Source organism: Oncorhynchus mykiss, chromosome 13, assembly GCF_057628025.1.
Source record: "Oncorhynchus mykiss isolate SJ-2025 chromosome 13, ASM5762802v1, whole genome shotgun sequence".
Lineage (NCBI taxonomy): Eukaryota > Metazoa > Chordata > Actinopteri > Salmoniformes > Salmonidae > Oncorhynchus > Oncorhynchus mykiss.
Window position 1 is genome coordinate 62,402,133 of NC_143034.1, and position 24,250 is coordinate 62,426,382.

The 24,250-nt window shown below is 40.9% G+C and overlaps 1 protein-coding gene across 1 annotated transcript; it reads left to right on the forward strand.

Annotated features, from left to right (window-relative positions):
- The first annotated feature begins 13,868 nt into the window (after positions 1 to 13,868).
- LOC118938325 (interferon-induced protein 44-like) lies at positions 13,869 to 21,717 on the forward strand. The gene is made up of 8 exons (XM_090194455.1): positions 13,869 to 13,996; positions 14,091 to 15,092; positions 15,847 to 15,880; positions 16,174 to 16,375; positions 18,488 to 18,640; positions 18,726 to 18,918; positions 19,366 to 19,466; positions 19,838 to 21,717. The coding sequence occupies exons 2-8, from the start codon at positions 15,041 to 15,043 to the stop codon at positions 20,003 to 20,005; spliced, it is 903 nt and encodes a 300-aa protein (XP_090050581.1). The 5' UTR covers positions 13,869 to 13,996; positions 14,091 to 15,040; the 3' UTR covers positions 20,006 to 21,717.
- Positions 21,718 to 24,250: the final 2,533 nt, after the last annotated feature.

Sequence of the window (24,250 nt, forward strand, 5' to 3'; positions counted from 1 at the left end):
AACAGTAGACTAATAAAAACAACACTAAAATGACCCTTAAAAATATGTGGTTAAACACCCAACTCTATAAAAAATAAATAACTAAATTATATTATGTTTGCCTAACGTCTGAATGTAACATTAAAAAAAAATAATTAAGGAAAGAAATTGTCTGTAGCCTACCTCAAGAATCCCACTGATAAAATGCCCAAAAAATTAAATGTTTTTAACCTTCATTTAACTAGGCAAGGATAAGAACAAATTATTTTTTACAATGACAGCCTACCCCGGACAACACTGGGCCAATTGGGCACCGCCCTATGGGACTCCCAATCACAGCTGGATGTGATGCAGCCTGAATATGAACTAGGTGCTGCAGTGATACCTCTTGCAAAGAGATGCAGTGTCTTAGATCACTGCGCCACTCTGGATGAGGTCCTAAATAAGTGTCACGTTAAGACTGACATTCCTTTTTATACCTCTCTGACCAATGATGTACACTGACAAAAATATAAAAACAACATGCAACAAGTTCAAATATTTTACTGAGTTACAGTTCATATAATTAAATTCATCAACATATACAAATTAATTAGGCCCTAATCTATGGATTTCACATGACTGGGAATACAGATATTCATATGTTGGTCACACATACCTTAAAAAAAAGGTTGGATCTTGGATCAGAAAACCAGTCAGGTGTGGTGTGACCACTATTTGCCTTACGCAGCGCGACATATCTCCTTCGCATAGAGTTGATCAGGCTGTTTATTGTGGCCTGTGGAATGTTGTTCCACTCTTCTTCAATGGCTGTGCAAACTTGCTGGATATTGGCGGGAACTGAAACATGCTGTCATGCACATTGATCCAGAGCATCCCAAACATGCTCAATGGGTGACATGTCTGTTGATTATGCAGGCCATGGAAGAACTGGGACATTTTCCGTATTGTGTACAGATCCTTGCGACATGGGGCCTGAAACATGAGGCGATGATGGCGGATGAACGTCATGACAATGGGCCTCAGGATCTCATCACGGTATCTCTGTGCTTTCAAATTGCCATCGATAAAATGCAATTGTGTTCGTTATGCCTGCCCATACCATAACCCCATTGCCACCATGGGGCACTCTGTTCACAACGTTGACATCAGCAAACCGCTCTCCCAAACGAAGCCATGCTCGTGTAGCGGGTTTCCTATGTACCACAGGATAACCAAGAAATGAAGAGCGACACCAAGGCTGTCTTTTAGGCTTTTATGTTGATCTGCAATAGTATTGTGAAAAGACAGGACAGGAACACATCAGTCTCCAATGCACCATCTGACAAGTTGTTCTTTCTCTCTCAGTGTTTTCTCGGACTCACACAATCACACTCATACATAAAGCCATAATGTATACTATAAAATAATAACCAGTCCTTAATACAGAGAATGTATAATCTTAATTCCTAGACAATATAACCTTACCTGCAATAGTATTGTGAAAAGACAGGACAGGAACACATCAGTCTCCAATGCACCATCTGACAAGTTGTTCAACACAGGAACATGAAGGTAAAACACATATCCTGTCTCACATCCCCAATACATTGCTAGGTGCTTTCAGTGTTGACAGTAGCAAAATACAACAACTCATGTACAAAAACACTGCAACATAAACAAGTTACAACGTGAAATCGCCTCTATTCCATTCGGACCGTAGAGGACCAAACTACATCTCCCATAATGCAACGCCAGCACCAGTTGGCAGCTCAGCTAACCGTCTGCATCACAGAAAGGCCCGCTAGCTAGCAACAGCAGCACTTTTAGCACTCTGTAAACTATATTAATAACAACAATAAACTCTGAAAGTTACATGTTTCAATAGTCTCACACTACCATATAACAATATCTACAGCATTAACCTTGGGATGTTTTATTTATTTAACGTTATGGACTTCTACAAAGGAGTAATCTGCAACACATACCTTTCTCTCTGTGTTTTCTCCGGCTTATTCACAAGCAGGATCCTCTGAGACCAGCCACCAGCTGATGAAACTGTGGATTTGCACAACCAAGGAATTTATGCACAAACTGACAGAAACCGTCTTCAGGGTCTTGAAGTTCGGCATTGTAACCAACTTCAGTGTGAAAATGCACACCTTCGATGGCCCCTGGCATGCTGGAGAAGTGTGCTCTTCACTGATGAATCCCGGTTTAAACTGTACCGGGCAGATGGCAGACAGCGAGTGTAGTAGAGTTAAAATTGTTATTCCATCAAACTTCAAATTAATAGTACACAACGCAGAACAGAACAACCAGGTTGAGGGTCAGTGGCCAAAGCCCGTGAACAGGAATATTCCAAGTTCAGACGGAATCGGGGAGTCAGATCGCTATGATCGCCAGGAACTTTACTTTTAGTGTCTATTTTTAATTGTTGCGCTACTGGTGCTGCCTGTTGATGTTAGGTAGGCAGCTACAGTAGGGGTTTTGTTTCATTAAATGTATTTGATTTAATCTGGGTGCTTGTGTCACCTACTAACACCCTGGTACTACCCGTAGCTCCCGTTCTCCTCAGTCCAAGCCGGATGTGGAGGTCCTGTGCTGGTGTGGTTACACATGGTCTGTGGTTGTGCTAAATTCTCTGAAACGACATTGGAAGCGACTTTGCCCACTGGTTGAGAAATGAACATAAAATGATGTGGCAACAGCTCTGTTGGAATTCATGCAGTCAGCATGCCAATAGCAGCTCCCTGAAAACTTGAAACATCTGTTGCACTGTGTTGTGTGACAAAACTGCACATTTTAGAGTGGTCTTTTATTGTACCCAATGCAAGCTTCTTGATATGCCACACCTGTCAGGAGGATGGATTATCTTGGCAAAGGAAAAATGCTGACTAACAGGGATGTAAACAAATTTGTGTACAAAATGTGAGAGCGTACAAGTACTTGGGAGTATGGTTAGACAGTACACTGTCCTTCTCTCAGCACATATCCAAGCTGCAGGGTAAGGTTACACCTAGACTTGGTTTCCTCTTTCACCCCGTCTGCCAAACTAACCCTGATTCAGATGACCATCTACCCATCTACCCATTTATAGATCGGCAGTTAAGGGTGCTCTCGAGCGGCTAGATGTTCTTTACCATTTAGCCATCAGATTTGCCACCGATTTATCACTGCACTCTGGAAACTGGCCATCACTGTATACCCGGAGCAAGACCCACTGGTTTATGCTTATTTATAAAACCCTCTTAGGCCTCACTCCCCCCTATCTGAGATACCTACTGCAACCCCCATCCTCCACATACAACACCAACACCTGTCACGCCCTGGCCTTAGTATTTTGTGTTTTCTTTATTATTGTGGTTAGGCCAGGGTGCGACATGGGTGATTTATGTGGTTTGTTTTGTCTAGGGGTTTTTGTAGTTTATGGGATTGTGTTTAGTTAAGTAGTCTAGGAAAGTCTATGGTTGCCTAGAGTGGTTCTCAATCAGAGGCAGGTGTTTATCGTTGTCTCTGATTGGGAACCATATTTAGGCAGCCATATTCTTTGAGAATTTCATGGGTATTTCATGGGTGATTGTTCCTGTCTCTTTGTTTGTTGCACCAGATAGGGCTGTTTCGGTTTTTCATGTTTCTTGTTTTGTAAATTGTTTGTATTTTTCATCTTTCATTAAAGAACCACGCTGCATTTTGGTCCTCCTCTCTTTCACCAGAAGAAAACCGTAACATGTTCTGCCAGTCACATTATCTTAACCTTTTACTGCAGTGGGCTAAATCAGGGTCACACAGTGTTTCTTGGTAGTCTTAAACAAATTTATTTTGAAACAAAAGTATACACCTCACTCACAAACTCAGCAAAAAAAGAAACGTCCTCTCACTGTCAACTGCGTTGATTTTCAGCAAACTTAAGATGTGTAAATATTTGTATGAACATAACAAGATTCAACAACTGAGACTGAACAAGTTCCACAGACATGTGACTAACAGAAATGGAATAAAGTATCTCTGAACAAAGGGGGGGTCAAAATCAAAAGTAACAGTCAGTATCTGGTGTGGCCACCAGCTGCATTAAGTACTGCAGTGCATCTCCTCCTCATGGACTGCACCAGATTTGCCAGTTCTTGCTGTGAGATGTTACCCCACTCTTCCACCAAGGCACCTGCAAGTTCCTGGACATGTGTGGGGAAATGGCCCTAGCCCTCTCCCTCCGATCCAACAGGTCCCAGATGTGCTCAATGGGATTGAGATCTGGGCTCTTCGCTGGCCATGACAGAACACTGACATTCCTGTCTTGCAGGAAATCACGCACAGAACGAGCAGTATGGCTGGAGGCATTGTCATGCTGGAGGGTCATGTCAGGATGAGTCTGCAGGAAGGGTACCACATGAGAGAGGAGGATGTCTTCCCTGTAACGCACAGCGTTGAGATTGCCTGCAATGACAATAAGCTCAGTCCGATGATGCTGTGACACACAGCCCCAGACCATGACGGACCCTCCACCTCAAAATCGATCCCGCTCCAGAGCACAGGCCTTGGTGTAACGCTCATTCCTTCGACGATAAACGCGAATCCGACCATCACCCCTGGTGAGACAAAACCACGACTCGTCAGTGAAGAGCCCTTTTTGCCAGTCCTGTCTGGTCCAGCGATGGTGAGTTTGTGCCCATAGGAAATGTTGTTGCCGGTGATGTCTGGTGAGGACCTGCCTTACAACAGGCCTACAAGCCCTCAGTCCAGCCACTCTCAGCCTATTGCGGACAGTTTGAGCACTGATGGAGGGATTGTGTGTTCCTGGTGTAACTCTGGCAGTTGGTGTTGCCATCCTGTACCTGTCCCGCAGGTGTGATGTTCGGATGTACTGATCCTGTTCAGGTGTTGTTACACGTGGTCTGCCACTGCGAGGACGATCAGCTGTCCATCCTGTCTCCCTGTAGCGCTGTCTTAGGCATCTCACAGTACGGACATTGCAATGTATTGCCCTGGCCACATCTGCAGTCCTCATTCCTCCTTGCAGCATGCCTAGGTACGTTCACACAGATGAGCAGGGACCCTGGGCATCTTTCTTTTGGTGTTTTTCAGAGTCAGTAGAAAGTCTCTTTAGTGTCCTAAGTTTTCATAACTGTGACCTTAATTGCCTACCATCTGTAAGCTGTTTGTCTTAATGACCGTTCCACAGGTGCATGTTCATTAATTGCTTATGGTTCATTGAACAAGCATGGGAAACAGTGTTTAAACCCTTTATAATGAAGATCTGTGAAGTTATTTGGATTTTTACGAATTATCTTTGATAGACAGGGTCCTGAAAAAGTTTAGTTATTGGTTTATAAAAGAAGACCTATACCAGGTTAGATACATTTTTTGAGTTTGCGCATTAGTATTACACTTTATATACATCACAGAAGACTGAAATAACAAAACTGTTTGACATAGAAACACCAGATTTTTAAAAAAAAATAATGTTTATTAATAAAGAAATTATGAAAAAGAAAAAGAAAACATCCCAGCCATTAGTCCACTAGGTCATTTGACTGCAGGAAAGGGCTCTCCATCTCTACATTCAAAAGTCAATCATGGACTCTTACTGATGCTGATACGTGATGTATTGTTGTCTCTACCTGTTGTCCTTTGTGCTGTTGCATGTGCCTAACATTGTTTGTACCGTGTTTGTTCTGCTGCCATGTTCTGCTTCTGCCATGTTGTGTTGCTACCTTGTTGTTGTCATGCTGTGTTGCTGCCATGCTGTTGTCTTAGGTCTCTCTTTATGTAGTGTTGTGATGTTTCTCTTGTCGTGGTGTGTGTTTTATCCTACATTTGTATTTTTAATCCCAGCCCCCGTCCCCGCCTTTTGCCTCTTACATATATATATATATTGTCCTGCTGAAAGGTAGATTCCTCTCCCAGTGTCTGGTGTAAAGCAGACTGAACCAGATTTTATATATATATATATTGTCCTGCTGAAAGGTAGATTCCTCTCCCAGTGTCTGGTGTAAAGCAGACTGAACCAGATTTTATATATATATATTGTCCTGCTGAAAGGTAGATTCCTCTCCCAGTGTCTGGTGTAAAGCAGACTGAACCAGATTTTATATATATATATTGTCCTGCTGAAAGGTAGATTCCTCTCCCAGTGTCTGGTGTAAAGCAGACTGAACCAGATTTTATATATATATATATTGTCCTGCTGAAAGGTAGATTCCTCGGTGTAAAGCAGACTGAACCAGATTTTATATATATATATATATATTGTCCTGCTGAAAGGTAGATTCCTCAGTGTAAAGCAGACTGAACCAGATTTTATATATATATATATTGTCCTGCTGAAAGGTAGATTCCTCGGTGTAAAGCAGACTGAACCAGATTTTATATATATATATATATTGTCCTGCTGAAAGGTAGATTCCTCTCCCAGTGTCTGGTGTAAAGCAGACTGAACCAGATTTTATATATATATATATTGTCCTGCTGAAAGGTAGAATCCTCTCCCAGTGTCTGGTGTAAAGCAGACTGAACCAGATTTTATATATATATATATATATATATATATATATTGTCCTGCTGAAAGGTAGATTCCTCGGTGTAAAGCAGACTGAACCAGATTTTATATATATATATATATTGTCCTGCTGAAAGGTAGATTCCTCGGTGTAAAGCAGACTGAACCAGATTTTATATATATATATATATTGTCCTGCTGAAAGGTAGATTCCTCTCCCAGTGTCTGGTGTAAAGCAGACTGAACCAGATTTTTTCCTCTAGGATGTTGCCCCATCCCGTTTCTTTTTATCCTTAAAAACTCCCCAGTATTTGCTGATGTTAAGCATAGCCATATCATGATGCAGCCACCAATATGCTTGAAAATAAGGAGGCAATTACTCAGTGAGGTGTGGTGTTGGATTTGCCCCAAACATAAGAATTTGAATTAGGCTAAAAAGTGCATTCTTAAAATATTTTTGCATACAAGATGCATTTTGAATATATTTATTCTGTATATTTAGATTTTTTTTCTCTTCACTTTGTCATTTAAGTCATTATTGTGGAATCACTACAATGTTGTTGATCCATCCTCCATCCATTTTTCCACATTACAGCCATTGAACTCTGTAACCGTTTTAAAATCACCAATGGCCTCATGGGAACATCCCTGAGCAGTTTCATTCCTGTCCTGTAGCTCAGTTCAAAAGGTCTGGGTGAGGTGTATGGGTGGTTTAATACATAATCCACAGCATAAGTATTAACTTTGCCATGCTTAAAGAGATATTCAATGTCTGATTTGTTATTGTTACCCATCTACCAATCACTGCCCTTCTTTATGAGGCTTTCGAAAAGCTCCCTGGTTTATTTAGTTGAATCTGTGCTTGAAATTCAATACTTGACTAAGGAACCTTATAGATTTTGTGTGTATAGGGGACAGTATTCAGACCCCTTGACTTTTCCACATTTTGTTGCGTTAGTCTTTTTCTAAAATTGATTAAATAAATAAACATCCTCAGCAATCTACACAGAATGCCCCATAATGACGAAGCGAAAACAGGTTTTTAGAATGTTTGCAAATATATAATTTAAAAAAAACAGAAATTCCCTATTTACATAAGTATTCAGACTCATACCTGTGGTAAATTCAATTGAATTGTCTGTAGAGTTCTGAGACAGGATTGAGTTGAGGGTACTGTGAGGAAAATGTTATGTTTATGTATCAAATCAATGCCACTTTCTAATAACTAATTAGATGCAGGTGACTGATCGTGTATGGAGGAATCCTCACTATCACTCATCCTGAATATTGCTATGGGAACAACCGAGGTATGTCAGTTTCAAGGTCTCAACTTGGAGAGAGAGCCTCGTGAGGTATTGGTCAGTCACATGTGCGAGCCACCAGTAGTGATGAATTAATTATGCCGTATACGAGATCACTGCTGGGACTGCCCCAACAAAACTTCTAATAGACCTGTACAGTGTGCAGTGTTTGTTATAACCTCTCCAGCTTGCTGATAATAAAGAGTGATTCATTTTAATATTGGCTTCATGTGTCCCTGGTGTGAATTTCCACCACAGTACCAAATAATTTCTGCAGCATTGAAGGTCACCAAGAACACAGTGGTCTCCATCATTATTAAATGGAAGAGGTTTGGAACCACCAAGACTCTTCCTAAAGCTGGCTGCCCGGTCAAACTAAGAAAGGGGAGAAGGGCCTTGGTCAGGGAGGTGACCAAGAACGCGATGGTCTGGCAGAGCACTAGAGTTCCTCTGTGGAGATGGGAGAACCTTCCAGAAGATAAACCATCTATGCAGCACTCCACCAATCAGGCCTTTATGGTAGAGTGGCAGATGGAAGCCACTCCTCAGTAAAAAGGACATGACAGCCCGTTTGGATTTTTCCGAAAAGCACCATCAGAAACAAGATTATCTGGTCTGATGAAAACAAGGTTGAACTCTTTGGCCTGAATGCCAAGCGTCACGTCTGGAGGAAACCTGGCACTATCCCTACAGTGAAGATTGGTGGTGGCAGAATCATGCTGAGGGGATGTTTTTTAGTGGCAGGGACTGGGAGACTAGTCAGGATCAAGGCAAAGATGAACAGACCAAAGTACAGAGAGATCCTTGATAAAAACCTGCTCCAGAGCTCCCAGGACCTCAGACTGGGGCAAAGGTTCACCTTCCAACAGGACAACGACCCTAAGCACACAGCCAAGACAACACAGGAGTGGCTTAGGGACAAGTCTCTGAATGTTCTTGTGTGGCCTAGCCAGAGGCAGGACTTAAACCTGATCCAACATCGCTGGACAGACCTGAAAATAGCTGTGCAGCAACGCTCCCCATCCAACCTGACAGAGCTTGAGAGGATCTGCAGAGAAAAATGGAAGAAACTCCCCAAATACAGAAGGGAGGCTGTAATCGCTGCCAAATGTGCTTCAACAAATTACTGAGTAAAAGGTCTGAATACTTATGTAAATGTAATATTCCAGTTTTTTAAATATATATATTAGCAAAAATGTCAATAAACCTGTTTTTGCTTTGTCATTATGGGGTGTGTAGATTGATGAGGAGGAAAAAAAACATTTCATCAATTTTAGAATAAGGCTGTAACATAACAAAATGTGGAAAAAGTCAAGGGGTCTGAAAACTTTCCACAGGCACTGTATGTGATTTGTTAAGGCAAATGTTAATCCTGAATGAATTTATTTTAAAAAGGTTTCTTCCACTTTGACATTAGAGTATTTTGAGTAGATTGATGACAATTTTTTTTTACAATTAAATCAATTAGTCCTATCTATTTAATCCACCTTTCAGTCTAATGACCTTCATCAGGATGTATCTTCTAACATTTCTTTCTGTTACTTGATTCCATGTTTATGGGAACAGGAAGCACATGTTAGAGGTGTCTGAGGTTAGAGGTCTCTAACTGAGAAGGATGATTTCATCATGTGATTTACTAGAAGAGCATAGTACAACCAACCAAAACCAACCAAAAAACAATAATCTGAGACAGTGATTTATATACAGTGCCTTGCAAAAGTAATCATACCCCTTGGATTTCTTCACATTGTATTGTGTTACAAAGTGGGATTTGGATTTATTTCTCATTTTATTGTTTTACAAAGCGGAATTGACCCTGATTGGTTCCACTTTATATTACATTCATCTTATAAATGCTTGATAAAACCTTCATAAACACTACAGAAATGTTTTACAAATCATCTATAACTGTGTATCATGCTTTATAAAGGGTTCATAAATGTGGAATAACTGTGTGACATAATCACCAATGTCAAATGTGGCATTACCCACTAGGTCAAATATGATACCTTAATAAAAGGTCTTATAAATCATATTAAATTGATTCACACATGACTGTAAGTCACTTTCGATAAAAGTGGCTGCTAAATTTGATATATAATATATAATCACTAAACAATATATCAACCTCTTTCCGTCTTGGGTGCGTAGTCAGTGTTGGACCTGACCTCAACTTCCCACAAAATGCTGTGCTGCAGGATGACACACGCTCCAAAGTGCAGTCATGCACAGCAAAACACATTGGTAGGGCTTTTTAAAATCTGTTTTTTTATTTTATTTCACAGGTTTTGGATTTCCCCATTTTTTATTTCTGGTTTACACTATTTTTTCACACTTTTGAAATAGAAAAACTAAATTGGATTTTCTGTGTTCATAACAATGCTTAAGCCACATCAGTGGAGGACTTTTGAGATATTCGGGAAAAAATCTAAGAAACGATTTTTGAGTGTGGTTAACCTTTAATTCAGTGCACATGCCCTGCACTGTTGTTTGATTAGCAGGTTTTTTGTAGTGATGTAAGCCCACTTGATGTGATTCGGCCGCCTATGGAATGGGAGGAGTGGAGTAAAAGGACAAATCAAATCACATTTTATTGGTCACATACACATATTTAGCAGATGTTATTGGTCACATACACATATTTAGCAATGTTTTTGGTCACATACACATATTTAGCAGATGTTTTTGGTCACATACACATTTAGCAGATGTTATTGGTCACATACACATATTTAGCAGATGTTTTTGGTCACATACACATATTTAGCAATGTTTTTGGTCACATACACATATTTAGCAGATGTTTTTGGTCACATACACATTTAGCAGATGTTATTGGTCACATACACATATTTAGCAGATGTTATTGGTCACATACACATATTTAGCAGATGTTTTTGGTCACATACACATATTTAGCAGATGTTATTGGTCACATACACATATTTAGCAGATGTTTTTGGTCACATACACATATTTAGCAGATGTTTTTGGTCACATACACATATTTAGCAGATGTTTTTGGTCACATACACATATTAACAGATGTTTTTGGTCACATACACATATTAACAGATGTTTTTGGTCACATACACATATTAACAGATGTTTTTGGTCACATACACATATTTAGCAGATGTTTTTGGTCACATACACATATTTAGCAGATGTTTTTGGTCACATACACATATTAACAGATGTTTTTGGTCACATACACATATTAACAGATGTTTTTGCGGGTGTAGCAAAATGTTTGTATTCCTAGCTCGAACAGTGCAGTAGCATCTAACAATTCACAACAACACACACCAATCTAAAAGTAAAAGAATGGAATTAAGAAATATATAAATATTAGGACGAGCAATGTTGGAGTGGCATTGACGAAAATATAATACAATAGAATACAGTATATACATATGAGATGAGTAAAGCATGTAAACATTAGCCTCTAAAGTATGTAAACATTAGCCTCTAATGTGCTAGTGATGACTGACTGTTTAACAGTCTGATGGCCTTGAGATAGAAGCTGTTTTTCAGTCTCTCGGTCCCAGCTTTGAAGCACCTGTACTGACCTCGCCTTCTGGATGATAAAGGGGTGAACAGGCAGTGGCTCGGGTGGTTGTTGTCCTGGATATTTTTGGCCTTCCTGTGACATCAGGTGCTTTAGTTGTCCTGGAGGGTTCACTTTGTGCCCCCAGTGATGCGTTGGGCAGACCGCACTACCCTCTGGAGAGCCCTGCAGCTTCTGTACCAGGCGGTGATACAGCCCAACAGGATGCTCTCAATTGTGCATACGTAAATGTTTGTGAAGGTCTTAGGGGCCAAACCAAATTTCTTCAGCCCCCTGAGGTTGAAGAGGCGCTCACCATTCCAGATTGTCAGTGATGTGTATGGAGAGGAACTTGAAGCTTTTCACCTTCTCAACTGCGGTCCCGTTGATGTGGTTAGGGGAGTGCTCCCTCTGAAGTTTCCTGAAGTCGACATCTCCTTTGTTTTGTTGACATTGAGGGAGAGGTTATTTTCCTGGCACCGCTTCGCCAGAGCCCTCACCTCCTCCCCGTAGGCTGTCTCATCATTGTTGGTAATCAGGCCTACTACTGTTGTGTTGTCTGCAAGTTTGTGGGGCCCCTGTGTTGAGGATCAGCGAATTGGAGGTGTTGTTTCCTACCTTCACCACCTGGGGGCGGCAAGTCAGAAAGTCCAGGACCCAGTTGTACAGGGCGGGGTTCAGACCCAGGGCCTGAGCTTAATGATGAGCTTGGAGGGTACTTTGGTGTTGAACGCTGAGCTATAGTCAATGAACAGCATTCTTACATACTGTAGGAATTCCTCTTGTCCAGATGGGATAGTGCAGTGTGCAGTGCGATGGCGAATGCATTGGCTGTGGATCTATTGGGGCGGTAATCCGTGATTGTCTTTAAACCCTGCCACATACAGTACATCGTGTGTCTGAGCAGTTGAATTGCGACTCCACTTTGTCTCTGTACTGACGTTTTGCCTGTTTGATTGCCTTACGGAGGGAATAACTACACTTTTTGTATTTAACCATATTCCCAGTCAATTTGCGTGAATTCTGTCATCTATCCATGGTTACTGGTTTGGGTAGGTTTTAATAGTCACAGTCGGAACAACATCCCCTATACACTTTCTGATGAGCTCAGTCACCATGTCCGTGTATACGTCAATGTTATTCTCAGAGGCTACCCAGAACATATCCCAGTCCGTGTGATCAAAACAATCATGAAGCATGGATTCCGATTAGTCAGACCAGCGTTGAATAGACCTTAGCACGGTTACTTCCTATTTGAGTTTCTGCCTATAGGAAGGGAGGTGCAAAATGGAGTTGTGATCTAATTTGCCAAAGGCAGGGCGGGCAGGGCCTTTAAAACATCCCGGAAGGGGGAGTAGCAGTGATCAAGTGTTTTACAAGAGCGAGTACTACAGTCAGTGGGTTGATAGAACTTCAGTAGCATTTTCATGAAATTTGCTTTGTTAAAATCCCCAGCTACAATAAATGTTGCCTCGGGTTATGTGGTTTCCAGTTTGCATAAAGTCCAATGTAGTTCGTTGAGGGCCGTTGTGTTATCAGCTTGAGGGGGAATATACACGGCTATGACTATAACCGAAGAGAATTCTCTTGGGAGGTAATATGGTCGGCATTTAATTGTGACGTATTCTAGGTCGGGTGAACAAAAGGACTTGAGTTTCTGTATGTTATCGCAATCACACCATGAGTAGTTAATCATGATACATACACCACCGCCTTTCTTCTTCCCAGAGAGTTCTTTATTAATGTCTGTGCGATGTACTGAGAACCCAGCTGGCTGTATGGACGGGGACAGTATATCTTGAGAGAGCCATGATTCCATAAAACAGAGTATGTTACAGTCCCTGATGTCTCTCTGGAAGGAGATCCTCACCTGAGCTTGTCTACTTTATTGCCCAGAGACTGACCATTAGTGAGTAATATACTCAGAAGCTGCGGATGGTGTGCACGTCTCGTTAGTCGGACTAGAAGTCCACTCTGTATACCTCTTCTCCGCCGGCGGCGTCTTGGAGCAGCCTCTGGGAAAAGTTCCATTGCCGTGGGGGGTACGAACAATTTGGGAAATTCGTATTGCTGGTCGTAATGCTGGGGATTCACCTCCGCTCTGATATGCAAAAGTTATTTCCAGCTGTAAGTAATAGCACAAAAACAATTCTGGGATAATAATGTAAGAAATAACACATCCCAAAAAATACTGCAAAGTTGCTTCGGAGCTAGAAGCAGAGCTGTTATATCTGCCAGCAACAATACATATTCCTTACTTACACCCAGAATAGTTATTTCTCGAAGCCAATCTATTTTGTCATTGTTGGTCTTAAAATATGTTTTTAAAACCAGATTTTGTATTTGTTTTCATAAATGACTTTTTTCCTTTTCTTGTTGGCACAATAAAAGTGGCCCTTGATTAAAATGTATTATGTTTTATCAGCTAATGATATTACAATGTGTTGAAATGTGGGATTGTATTTTGAAGGTTTCCTCGTTACCATATGAAGACGATGTCATCAATTGTGCTGCTGGCAGAATAGAACATAGTGGGACATTCTTTATGCAGATGAAACCAAAACAGAAACTAAAAACCAAACAGAAATAACTATCCTTCAAGAGGTATAAAAAGGAGTGTCAGACTTAACCTTGACACTTATTTGGGACTTCATCAAATTCTTGACACATCTTATCACTGGAAGACTTGAGGTAGGCTATAGACAATTTTGGTCCATTTGTTTCTTGTTTTACCGTTGATGTTATGTTCAGAAATTAGGCATAAATAAAATGGTGTACTTTGCAGATGGCTTCGAGCTACCACAAGCTGAAGGAAGGATGAACTGCCTGTCACTATAATACCTCCATCTAAAAAAGCCCTGTTCACACCTGTTGTTTACACCAGTTTACACATCTGAATTGAACTGAGGATACATTTTGAATTCCAATTCACATCTTGAGTTTGAATTATAAATTGTCTGTACTGTCAAATTTAACAGTTACCCAATCTACTAACCTATGTGCCTTTACTCTGTGAATGGTCGGTCAAAGTCTGTCTACTATTTAGTGTTGTTAGGACATTCAGTCCTCTTTTACCTATCATAAGGTTCAAAGTGAACTTGTTGTATGATAGGACTAAATAGGCCTCCCGGGTGGGGCAGTGCCATCAGAGACTCTGGGTTCGCGCCCAGGCTCTGTCGTAACCGGCCGCGACCGGGAGGTCCATATATATTTTAAGTGACATGGTTTTAAAATATGTCTCTTGTTGCATTGGGACCAGATTTCCTGGTGCCAGCCTGTATGCAAATTTGTTGAAAGATATTATTTATTTCAAAATAATATTTTCTAGTTTACACCAACTATTGACGCCATAAGTCAGTGGTGCTACCTGTCAATTATTTTAGAAGCCGGTATAATTATGATTTGAATTGTTTGACCATCCAGATCTGTTTACACTTGGTTGATATATTACCTCCGGAAGTGGTCTGGAAGATCAGATCACAATCATATCACAATGCGTCTTTAATTTTCTACCCTGTAAAAGAAAATGTGGGAACAATTATATTGTGGACAAGATGAAGACAAAGGATGCATGTAAGCACCGGGTATAAACGATGCTGTGTGTGTGTGTGTGTGTGTGTGTGTGTGTGTGTGTGTGTGTGTGTGTGTGTGTGTGTGTGTTTTTGTTTGTTTGTTTAGAGTATTTATTTTGTATTTCAGTTGAAACAAACTGAAGAATAATTTGAGGAGAAAGGCATGGGGTTGTTTAAATCCAAACCTAGCCCTCCACCTCCACCTTCATCACCAGGTAATTAGTATGTTTATATGTATGCAGGGGTTTAATCACCATTTTGTACTTGATGGTGATGTTCCCAAAATGTTGACTTTTTCATAAAAAATTGTTCCAGAAATGTATTAAAACTTCCATTGAAATACATTTTAAAAATCAAATCAGTGATTTTTTTTAACCTTTATTTAACTAGGCAAGTCAGTTAAGAACAAATTATTATTTTCAATGACCTAGGAAACCTAGGAACAGTGGGTTGACTGCCTGTTCAGGGGCAGAACAACAGATTTGTACCTTGTTCAGCTCAAGGGTTTGAACTTACAACCTTCTGGTTACTAGTCCAACACTCTAACCACTACCCTAAAGTGTTGACACTTCTTGCCTTACCTGGGCTGCTTTCAACCGACCCAGAAAGAGCCACCAAAAACATCAGCTACAATATTGTTTCATACTGTAAATAGGCATAAAACTTCTTAAGGTAAAAATATTTTACTTTGAGTTTGAGGACATTGTAATGCTTTACAGAGCCTCAATGAGGCTAAATGGTTTTGTAACATAGCTAAGGGAACTTTCAGAATCTATGGAACGGGTACATGGAGTAATTTTGGGGAGTATCATGCCTTTTGAATTTCAGTTCTGGGGAGAGTTTTGCTTTTAAATATTTAGTCCAGGGGAGTGTTATGTAATTTGAAATTGATGAAATTTCAATATTTCATAAAAAATATTTAGTGAGAAGTTCTTTATCAGAATATGTACTGACTCTCTTGTTTAACAGCTTTTAGCAACGAATGGAGACACACACCTTGGGGGTAAGTTCAGCATGCACTAACCTTTTCAGATGCACAAAAATACATGGAAATGTGAGAAGTGTAAGATTGATCACAAGTCTAATTTGTTTGGTCTCAGGTCACTATAACCCCAATGTGGATGTTTATGTTGTTATCTACCCTACTACACCTACTTATATTTTATGATGAACCAGAGAGAGACATATTTTTAAGTAGGGGTGGTGGGTTGTTGAATTAAGTGCTTCAGAACTTAATCAGGATTTAGCCTAACCCTTTCTTTAACCCTTTCTCTGGTTTCTACTGCCATCTGACAGTCAGAAAGAGGAAATGCTGCAGAAACTGAAAGACTATGTGCCTGGAAACCCTCAGGTGAAGACTATCAGAATCCTCCTCCATGGACCAGCTGGAGCGGGCAAGTCCAGCTTCATCAACTCCATCAACAATATCTTTCAGGACAAATGTATGAACATTGCCTTAGCTGATAATTGCTCTGCAGGTGCAAGCTTCACAAGAAAGGTACATTCTTTGGTATTGTGTGACACATTCAAAGTAGCACAACAATATATATATATATATATATTAACCTATATCTAACATACTGTAACTGCATGGCCTAGAACAGGGGTAGGCATCTAGATTCAGCCACAGGATGATTTTTGTCAGAGTGTATGATCGGGGGGCCAGAACATAATTATAATAACGTGTACACTGCAAATTTACTGCAACTAAGCTCAAAAATAGAAAAATAACAATCATTTCATACCTTGATTACATTGAGACACGATCACGTCTTTTATTTATATTTGTGGGAGTACTTGGGAACAAATATTTTAAAATACAGTGCCTTGCGAAAGTATTCGGCCCCCTTGAACTTTGCGACCTTTTGCCACATTTCAGGCTTCAAACATAAAGATATAAAACTGTATTTTTTTGTGAAGAATCAACAACAAGTGGGACACAATCATGAAGTGGAACTACATTTATTGGATATTTCAAACTTTTTTAACAAATCAAAAACTGAAAAATTGGGCGTGCAAAATTATTCAGCCCCTTTAATTTCAGTGCAGCAAACTCTCTCCAGAAGTTCAGTGAGGATCTCTGAATGATCCAATGTTGACCTAAATGACTAATGATGATAAATACAATCCACCTGTGTGTAATCAAGTCTCCGTATAAATGCACCTGCACTGTGATAGTCTCAGAGGTCCGTTAAAAGCGCAGAGAGCATCATGAAGAACAAGGAACACACCAGGCAGGTCCGAGATACTGTTGTGAAGAAGTTTAAAGCCGGATTTGGATACAAAAAGACTTCCCAAGCTTTAAACATCCCAAGGAGCACTGTGCAAGCGATAATATTGAAATGGAAGGAGTATCAGACCATTGCAAATCTACCAAGACCTGGCCGTCCCTCTAAACTTTCAGCTCATACAAGGAGAAGACTGATCAGAGATGCAGCCAAGAGGCCCATGATCACTCTGGATGAACTGCAGAGATCTACAGCTGAGGTGGGAGACTCTGTCCATAGGACAACAATCAGTCGTATATTTCACAAATCTGGCCTTTATGGAAGAGTGGCAAGAAGAAAGCCATTTCTTAAAGATATCCATAAAAAGTGTCGTTTTAAGTTTGCCACAAGCCACCTGGGAGACACACCATACATGTGGAAGAAGGTGCTCTGGTCAGATGAAACCAAAATTGAACTTTTTGGCAACAATGCAAAACTTTATGTTTGGTGTAAAAGCAACACAGCTCATCACCCTGAACACACCATACCCACTGTCAAACATGGTGGTGGTAGCATCATGGTTTGGGCCTGCTTTTCTTCAGCAGGGACAGGGAAGATGGTTAAAATTGATGGGAAGATGGATGGAGCCAAATATAGGACCATTCTGGAAGAAAACCTGATGGAGTCTGCAAAAGACCTGAGACTGGGACGGAGATTTGTCTTCCAACAAGACAATGATCCAAAACATAAAGCAAAATCTACAATGGAAGGGTTCAAAAATAAACATATCCAGGTGTTAGAATGGCCAAGTCAAAGTCCAGACCTGAATCCAATCGAGAATCTGTGGAAAGAACTGAAAACTGCTGTTCACAAATGCTCTCCATCCAACCTCACTGAGCTTGAGCTGTTTTGCAAGGAGGAATGGGAAAAAATTTCAGTCTCTCGATGTGCAAAACTGATAGAGACATACCCCAAGCGACTTACAGCTGTAATCGCAGCAAAAGGTGGCGCTACAAAGTATTAACTTAAGGGGGCTGAATAATTTTGCACGCCCAATTTTTCAGTTTTTGATTTGTTAAAAAAGTTTGAAATATCCAATAAATGTAGTTCCACTTCATGATTGTGCCCCACTTGTTGTTGATTCTTCACAAAAAAATACAGTTTTATATCTTTATGTTTGAAGCCTGAAATGTGGCAAGAGGTCGCAAAGTTCAAGGGGGCCGAATACTTTCGCAAGGCACTGTATTTGTTAAAAGAAAAATCACTTGCAGGCCGGTTTTGAACCCCGGGCCGCCTGTTGTCGACCCCTGGTCTAGAAGGTAGACAACTGACATGAGCATTGAATTATTGCCGTATGGTTTTAAAACAGTACGTAGTTGTAATTCTGCAATGTATTTCTACAGTATGAAACCCACAAAATTGTGAAAGAAAAACCTGGAACCTACTACCCCTTCCTCTTCTATGATGTCATGGGGCTGGAGAATGGTATTAACAAAGGAGTTTATGATGCGGACATTGTCAAGGCCCTGAAGGGGCATGTAAAAGAGGGTTACATGGTAAGAACTGAACACAGCAACTTCTCAGTCTGTAAATATGTTTGCTGTCTATAATAAACATTGTTTCCCCCTCTTTTTCCACCAGTTTAATCCTGTATCACCTTTAGAAGAGGAGAATGAGTACTATGTCAAGGCCCCCACTCCATCTGACACAGTTCACTGCCTAGTTAGTGCAATACCAGCTGATAAACTACCTATGATGAATGCCAACAAGAATGACGAGGCGAATGATATCTTCAAGAAGATGAGAGCCATCAGACTAGTTGCAAGTAACATAGGTAACAAGGTTTTATGGAACATTGTTTATAATATATAATGTTGTGGCGGGGCCTCATCATACATTCGACTAGTCGGTGCTTATCAGCCCATATCAGAGCAGAGTTTGAACCCTGGGGCGCGTTCAGCAGTATGCAACGTTTTGGATCGTTCAGATAGAAATATTTAGTGTAGAACAAACATGCCTCTCCAACCTATAGACCAAGGATTCATGTCCTCTCCGGTCATGACATTTCTATCTGCAACATTCAACAACGTTTGGAAAATGAATGTTGCCCTGGTCTTGAACCCAGTTTTAAATATGCATTTTTCACTAATAACACAGTATATTTTCATGTAAAATAAACAAATTATTTAATACATTTACAAACTGATGTGATACTTTAGATGTTTAGTAGTAATAAGATGGAAGAGACACAAGATTCAATTGGTTTCCATGTATTTGGCAGGGATTCCCAAAATGGTTATTCTCACCAAAGTGGATTTAGCCTGTCCATTGGTGAGGGAAGACCTGAAAAAGGTCTATTGGAGCAAGTATATAAAGAAGAAGGTAAGTGAATGATATTATGAAAGTTTTGCTAGAAATGCAAGTATTTGCAGATTTGGAGCTCCATAATCTCTCTTGATGAGGAAAACATTTACATGTTATGTCTGTCGGGAGATTATTTTGGTGCGCTGGTTTTGTGTTACTTGCTATTTGGATTAATTATAGGATTTCGCAGTTTTCATGAGTTTCGTATCTCGGACTGGTTCCGGGTTGCCAAGATAGGCACTCCTGGACCATAGGCCCTGGCCTACAGTATGAAATAAATGGTTTGAGGGAGCACTTTAATTTATGCTTTTTCGTCTTCCTGTGAGGTACATGTCCAAATGTCTTATTCTACTCATCTGATTGAATTGCAACCATATTCTTTCTTGCAGATGGAGCAGTGTAGTAATGAACTGGGGGTACCAGTGAACTGCATCCTGCCTGTGAAGAACTACCACGAGGAAATCGACTTGGATGATGACATGGATGTGCTGCTATTGAGAGCACTGAGGCAGATGGTGGACTTTGCAGAGGGCTTCAAGCTATCACAAGCTGACTGATGGATGTACAGTACTCGATCTACAGCGTGTCACTGTATAATACCTCCATCTAAAGAAGCCCTGTTCACACCTGGTATTTACACCTGACTTTTGTGATCCAATCACCATGATCAGATTACTCTCCAACTATGGTCCAGTGCGTCCACAAAAGGGTTGGCATCATTTCTGATTTCTAACTGAAAATACATTTAGAATTTCATTCAAATCTTGAGTTTGAATTATAATTGTCTGTACTGTATAATCAACTGCTTCCCAATCTGCTTATCTATGTCCCTCTACTCTGGGAATGGTCTGTGAAAGTCTGTTAGTGTTGGTAGGACATTCATTCAACAATAGTTTCAGTCCTCCTTTACCTATCATAAGGTTCAAAGTGAACTTGTTACTGTATGAAATGGCGGAGTAGCTATGTCTATGCTCATATTTTATAAAGTGAGTGTCATAATTGTTGAAGTTGCTGTTGCAGTCCTGGATAATTTACTGTACATTTACAGACTATAGATTAAGATCCGTTTATTGGTCAAATGCACACAAGGTCCAACCGAAATGTTACTTCAGCTTTTAACCCAACCCCTACGAAAGACACACATACATACATACACATACAGGTTTTGGAGAGGTGCAGGGGGCTGCCACACTGGGTGCCCTGGGACCTGTTGTTGTGGGGTGACTTGCTCAAGGGCACAACAGCAGGCAATGGCATCTGGGATTTTGTACCAGCAACCCTCCGGTTGCCAGCTCACTTCCCCACAGAATTTACCCATCGGATCCGGGATTTGAACTGGCAACCCTCTGGTTGCTGGCTCGCCACTAACCTGACATTGTTGAAAATTAGCATTCCAGTGGTATGAGTCCTATATATGTATTTCATAAATTAAGTGTCAACTAACTCTATCGGAAATATGGTACTGTGCAATGTCAACACACCTCTGAGGACACAGAAACAGACCAGTTTGAAATAGTGTCTCTAGAAATTGTTTTCAAATAATGATTTAAACTAAGTGAATAAACTAAGACAACATGCTCATGTGGAACACCAACATGGGATTGATTGTTTGGTATTGTTTGTTCAAGTCTACTTTCAAAAAGGACATAACCTGTTCTTACTAATCAGTTTTCCCTACCAGCTTCAGGCATGACAATAGTGAAAGTAAAAGTTAGAGGCCCCTCTTACATCAGTGAAGTCTAGCCACCGCATCAAGGTCACTGTTGTTAGGCAAGCATTTACTGGTTAATCTAGTGCCATTGTAGTCATATATTTCAGAGAATACACTGTATCAGGTATGCTCCGATAGCATCATTTATGGTTTTCTTAATCTGTTTATGTCACGATTTCTACCGAAGGTAACTCCTCTCCCTGTTCGGGCGGCGCTCAGCGGTCGGCGTCGCCGGTTTACTAGCCCCCACCGATACCTTTTTCCTTTTCGGTTTGTTTTGTCTGTGATTCTTTTCACGCCTGGTTTAATTTACGTTTATTTCTGTGTATATATAGGGTACCTGTTGCCTGCCTTAGTTCGTGCGGGATTAGATTTGTGTGTATTGTGCTCGATTATATTTGATGTTTTCACTATTACGCACGTGTATGTAAAGTGTCGGAACTGTGTTTGTTCCTCCGTGCGTTTGCACGAGTTTGAGTATTCGAGAGCTTCGTTTGGATTTTCGTCTGTGCCATTTTTGTATTGGTGGACTATATTATTAAACACGCTTCTCAGACATCCCTGCTCTCCTGCGCCTGACTCCTACACCTCTCACCGAGACGCACGTTACCACAGTTTATTCCACGTTTCAGTCTATTGACCTTAATCAGGATGTATCTTTAAAAAAAATCTATAATGTTACTAGCTTGATCACATGTTCATGGGAACAGGTTAGAGATGTCTATCTAAGGAGTGTGAGTTCTGAAGAAGTCATGTGATTTACTACAAGAGCACAGTGCAATTAGGGATAGTCAGTAAAATGTCACGACAGGCCTAATGTGAAACAGTTTCCTGTTTCCAGCATTGCAACCACCTTAGAAAAAATGTATGGATAATTTGACTTATTTTACTTTAAATATTATATTATTTATACCAGCATTTCTTTTGAAAGTTTAAACAAATAGTTATATGTTGAAACTACTGTGTAGGCTATATTTAAATAAATGCACTAAATAAAGTACAAATAGATGTTATTGGAATTACTCAATAGAGTCTGGAAAACTTGAATTTGTCTCGTGTGCTGGGCCACAGGTTTAATAGAGAGTGCTCAGTCCTGGCTTTTCACTCTGCCCAATCCATAGCCTTCAATGCAATACACTGTAAATGGTATACATATTTGGTTGTAGAGAACTTTACCCCCTGTCATAATCTGGGGTGGGAAATACTCAATCGGGGTCTCTACTAAACAAATATGGTTAGTTTGAGGTGGACTGTGTCGCACGGCCTGCTGCTGGCTTTTCAATTCGCCCCCTCCATAGGCACCAATGCAATACACTGTAACACACTGTATTACATTGGGGGCTATGGAGGGCTACGGAGGGCTACGGAGAGCTACGGAGGGCTACGGAGGGGGTGGAGAACGAACTGCTGCTGGATATGTACGACACAGCCCCCAATGGTTAGTAGAGACCCTACTGAGCATTTCCCACACCACTTTAGCTAAGACAGGTATAATAGTTATCCTCCACAACCCTAAATGTATCCCATGGACAGTATTGCATTGGGGCTATGGAGGGGGTGGAGAACAAAGTGCTGCTGGTTCCCTTTAAGTCAGGAAACACCGGTCCAACACAACTGTGAGATGGGAGATGGTAAGATGGCGGACTGACACAACTGTGAGATGGGAGAGGGTAAGATGGCGGACTGACACAACTGTGAGATGGGAGAGGGTAAGATGGCGGACTGACACAACTGTGAGATGGGAGAGGGTAAGATGGCGGACTAACACAACTGTGAGATGGGAGAGGGTAAGATGGCGGACTAACACAACTGTGAGATGGGAGAGGGTAAGATGGCGGACTGACACAACTGTGAGATGGGAGAGGGTAAGATGGCGGACTGACACAACTGTGAGATGGGAGAGGGTAAGATGGCGGACTGACACAACTGTGAGATGGGAGAGGGTAAGATGGCGGACTGACACAACTGTGAGATGGGAGAGGGTAAGATGGCGGACTGACACAACTGTGAGATGGGAGAGGGTAAGATGGCGGACTGACACAACTGTGAGATGGGAGAGGGTAAGATGGCGGACTGACACAAAACAAATTAGAGACTATAAAAAGGTAGAGACAAATATTACGTAAACAAGCAACACCCAAACATGACGGAGAGTAAACAAGGAGATCCAATCTACAAAAGAAAACGCGACTCCGACAGACACAGACGATTTATGCTTGTTAAAATCAATAAATGACAAACTGGGCATACTTGAATTAGTCAGTAAAGATATAAAGGAGTTGAAGGCGAACCTCAAGATGAGTGACGAAAAAGATGTGACAATGGAGAAAGAAACAAACAAGCTAAAAGGGACTGAAATTGATATTAATGAACTTTAAAAGGAGAACATCTTTCTGAGAGAAGCGTTACTTGACATACAGACTAGATCTATGAGAGAAAATCTGTTCCTGAAGTTCCTGAAAGTGGGGTGAAGGAATTCCTTCTTACAGCGCTTCAGATTCCACGCAAAGCTGTCTACAAAATCCAACTCGAACCTGTACACCATTTCGGACAGAGATATGAGCGCCCAGTCGTTGATAAAATAATGGTTCAAAGCCTGGGTAAAAGACGCGCTGGCACGAAAATAGGCATGAATGGTCAGTTCCCAAAGGAAATTGCAGAACGGCGCAAAGTTCTGTACCCAATCTTCAAGGAGAATAGATTAAAAGGGAAACGTGTAGCTCTTGTAGTCGATAAACTGTATATTGATAACCAAATGTTCCCAAGACACAAAGACTACTCCGTAAGTAACAACATCTCCACCCCGCTGATCCTCAACACTGGGGCTCCACAAGGGTGCGTTCTGAGCCATCTCATGTACTCCCTGTTCACCCACGACTGCATGGCCATGCACGCCTCCAACCCAATCATCAAGTTTGCGGATGACACTACAGTGGTAGGCTTGATTACCAACAACGAGACAGCCTACAGGGAGAAGGTGAGGGCCCTCGGAGTGTGGTGTCAGGAAAATAACACACAACGTCAACAAAACAAAGGAGATGATCGTGGACTTCAGGAAACAGCAGAGGGAGCACCCCCCTATCCACATCGA

Bases quoted from the DNA above. Each gene is read 5' to 3' on its own strand.
- LOC118938325 (XM_090194455.1), top strand. From the start codon at position 15,041: ATGGGGTTGTTTAAATCCAAACCTAGCCCTCCACCTCCACCTTCATCA. The intron at 15,093-15,846 runs GTAATTAGTATG...CTTGTTTAACAG, and splicing joins ACCTCCACCTTCATCACCAG to CTTTTAGCAACGAATGGAGA. The intron at 16,376-18,487 runs GTACATTCTTTG...GTATTTCTACAG, and splicing joins GTGCAAGCTTCACAAGAAAG to TATGAAACCCACAAAATTGT.